This window comes from Triticum aestivum, chromosome 2D, assembly GCF_018294505.1.
Source record: "Triticum aestivum cultivar Chinese Spring chromosome 2D, IWGSC CS RefSeq v2.1, whole genome shotgun sequence".
Lineage (NCBI taxonomy): Eukaryota > Viridiplantae > Streptophyta > Magnoliopsida > Poales > Poaceae > Triticum > Triticum aestivum.
Window position 1 is genome coordinate 84,172,605 of NC_057799.1, and position 3,593 is coordinate 84,176,197.

General features: G+C 43.0%; 1 protein-coding gene across 2 annotated transcripts; it reads right to left on the reverse strand.

Annotated features, from left to right (window-relative positions):
• Window positions 1–312: 312 nt before the first annotated feature.
• LOC123051796 (lipase) lies at window positions 313–3,344 on the reverse strand. 2 transcript variants are annotated; one of them, XM_044474775.1, is made up of 10 exons: window positions 2,990–3,343; window positions 2,588–2,667; window positions 2,420–2,485; window positions 2,248–2,295; window positions 2,089–2,156; window positions 1,933–2,005; window positions 1,675–1,836; window positions 1,345–1,539; window positions 869–945; window positions 313–756 (listed from the first exon to the last, which is right to left on the reverse strand). In XM_044474775.1, the coding sequence occupies exons 1-10, from the start codon at window positions 3,075–3,077 to the stop codon at window positions 540–542; spliced, it is 1,074 nt and encodes a 357-aa protein (XP_044330710.1). In that variant the 5' UTR covers window positions 3,078–3,343; the 3' UTR covers window positions 313–539. The 2 variants fall into 2 exon arrangements, with proteins under 2 accessions (XP_044330710.1, XP_044330709.1); XM_044474774.1 differs by having other exon boundaries at window positions 1,675–2,005; window positions 2,990–3,344.
• Window positions 3,345–3,593: the final 249 nt, after the last annotated feature.

Genomic DNA, 3,593 nt, shown 5'->3' on the forward strand with positions numbered 1-3,593 from the left:
GGAATAACATTAATGGTGGTCTGGACATAGAAAAACCCGATACTTTTATAAAGATTCTACAATAATGATTTTGTTTAATTTTGTGCAAATCATCACGAATGTTATTTCTTCACCAAGTTTTTCACACAACTAGAACCATAGGATATGCAATTTTGTTTGGGAGCAGGATTGAATATTTTATAAAAAATATTTGTAGTTTTTACACATGGGATTACTCCCGCATGGATCAATCACAACAGATGTTTTTGTAAAATAAATGCATCTTGGTGTTCCGTGCAACCATCTTGCTAGTATTTGACACAATTTTAACACTTCCAGAAAAACCCTAGTCATGTATTACCACTGAACCCAAAGATTCTGAGAAACTTATCACCACACTTCGATGTTCTGCTTCTACACATCTCTCTACATTTACAAGCTACAGATGAAAGAATCACATATCTGTCGTGGCAAAAACCATCCCATTGGCTGGATGCCTGAAGCCATTCAAATGCTGACAACACTATATATACACATACATCAGCTTGTATGAATAATGTCTAGCTGGAACTGCTCGGATCAGTCTGCACGCTATGATCCGCAATGATTATATCGACAGGGATCTTCGACGTGATCACATTACTCGCAAGATACAATTGGAGCCGCTCGACGCTCTGGGCCATGACGATTCTGCAGGTGCTCCAGTCATCTGCTGCTATCTCAACACCCATGTACGTCAGATGGTCTGAGGCACTGAGGAACAACGCAAACACACTCCTGCAAATGCAGGGACAGGGAGCAGCCAAACAGGTGTTAGGACTTCGGAACAGGAGACAGAGTGAGTTAACCAAATTGATGCTACTGGATAAATGAAACAGCTCCCTCTCACCTGCAACAATCTGGATCTTCTCCGCTGCCGTCGCAAACTCGGAAGGTTGTGTTGCCATCAACGTCATGCTCCCATACCTGAAATTTGAATGCAGATTGGATGGTGATTGAAGGATGTATTACAGATTCATAGTAAGAAATCTTTCCAAAATCTATACAGAGCAAGATGTTCATATAGATAGTCTGGTTCTTCAAACAGAGACAACACAATGGTAAATTACTGCATTTCAAAATAGTAATACATGGTGACTAATGTTTTGCCTGGTGACTGATGTTCAATTGTATTACACACATCGTACAGAAGTTTATATCACTTTGGGAGCACCAGGTGTCCTGTCAGATTCTGTGCTCTGTCGATGGTGTCCAAGTTAAAATATCTAGAGTGCATTTGGTTGAAAAGAACAACAAGCATATAATGTTCAGAGAGTTTTGACAAATGATTAGTCACACACTTTCTAGGTTTATGCAGGGGAATACCTCTCTAGGGAAGTGGTGGTATGTCAGGTGCGGGAGGAAGAAGAAATAAGGGGGCAAATGAGGCACGATATCATGTTCATGTGTCACTCGGATCGCACTGGGTACATATTGTTCAAAGTAGGAGGCAAAGGCAGCATTGCCAATACGTGGTTGCCCAAAAGTCATGAGATGAACACTGTCACTTCCAAGGCTAATCTGTAATGGGAAGAACATTTCATAGGTCATGAATCAGGAAATACATAAGTGTTTACTGTCGGAAGATAGTATTCCCTTGTTCATTAGAATAAAAAGTTAGCCTTATGCCAAGAACACAATCGCGGGGGCACTTACAGCGAGATCAAGTGCACAGAAAGAAGCCATAGCTCCTCCCATCGAATGCCCTGTAACTATCACGCTAATATCGCCATACAATCTCCTTGCCTTGCGAACAGCATTTGTGATGGCTGGACGTAAAAGTGTATTATTGTAAGCAGAGTAAAATCCAGTGTGGACCTTTAACCAGAACATAAACCTCATCAGAAAATAAATAAAGGAACATCCTACTCTTGTAAAAAAACAGAGTACATATATCAAGTTCATGCCAAAGACCTTCGCATCGGGCATGTTTGGATAGTTTAGGTCAACCTGCTTCCATACCAGGTCCTTAATCCAGTTCTGTACACTGAATGAGATAATTTAGAAGTGAACAGAGAGGGATATAACCTGAACACAAGACAGTAAAGTTATGCCAAATTATTCCAAAACCTGTTCTCTTGAGTTCCCCTGATTGCGACGATTACAGCATTGAGATTATGATCAACACCAATGAATGCCTGTCAGGTTATTTAATCGCAAGAATATTTTAGTTCATGGGGAACAAACTTTACCATGTAAATTAAGGTAGTAGCAATGTAGCATACAGACCTGCAAGCAGTTCTGGATATCGACAATTATACACCTAATCTCAAAACCCTGTTTTAAAATGAGATACCGGCGACATGGGCGGTGAGTTACTTGTAGTAGTTGAACTTAAAAGTAAACCAAACGACACAATTAGACAAGATAAATAACAAGACGACACAATTAGTTGTCTTACTTTAGTCAAGTCATTACATCTTGAGCACGTCCATGTATATAGAGCTGTTAGGTCCGTCATATACACCTAAGAATGAGAAAATAATATGAGGATAAATGAATTTTGGTTATTAACACAAGGGCCTAGAACGCATGGCAGGTTGAGAAAAAAGAGGATGAAGTAACTTACAGCTGAAGCATATTCCACGATAGTCTTCGCCAGGGTATAATTAAAAACAAAAGTCCGGTTGTTGCTGTTGAAACTGGGTCCTGCGAATGAAAATTAAGGCATTTTGTTGATACGGTTGATGATCATACATGAAAACAGAATCTGAAATATTAATCACCGACAAAAAATATGCGCTATTGAGATTTCAATAGAAGTGCAGAACTTTTCCTTTCATCAACAGGCATGTATGACACATGATACATTGACATACTACCTGAGATCAAATTCCTGTACGTGTTCCATCTGGCAAAACCGAGAAAAATGTTCCCGGAATCTGGGGACAAATTCCTGGTAGACTAGAGCTTGCGCCCAAAAGGAAATACTAACACAGTCACAAAAATGGTGTGGCGAACTGAGAAATACCTCTCCGTCCTCCGTGAGAGGCTGCGGACAGCAGCAAGAGCGCCACCATGACCGCCGCCGCCGCCGCGACCCACCGCCGGGTCCCCATTTAGAAGCACGCAGCCACCGGGTGCGGAGAAATCGGGCGCGGAGAACCGATTCAAGGACCAAGGATGCGTGGTTGAAAACTTGGGCGGAGGATGAAGAGGCGAGGTGGATCAAGCAAGAAAGGGGTGAGGAAGGAGGGTGGGATGAGGCGGGGCGCTACGGCTCTGCTCGGGTCGCCGTCGTGTTGGTGCGTGTTTGGTTGGACTGTGTCACCGGAATCGGCCATGAAAAGTCAAGCAGGAGTTCTAGCAGACTCTGCCTGAGGCCTGGGCCTGGGTGCAGTGATGCCGGGTCGTTTCAGAGGAGAGGTGGCGGGGTCTGGGTGTGACGTGCCAACGTCACACTGGGTTGACGTGTCAACGTTACACAAAATTGTCACAAGTTGCTTTTTCTAGTGGCAGCACCGTGGCAAATTTGACAATTTTGACCTCGAAACGAAATAAATTCACAGGATGAACTGGGTGCGAAACTATTTCACACCCCTGACCCTTTTGTGTAGCGCCCGCCACGCCGGTGC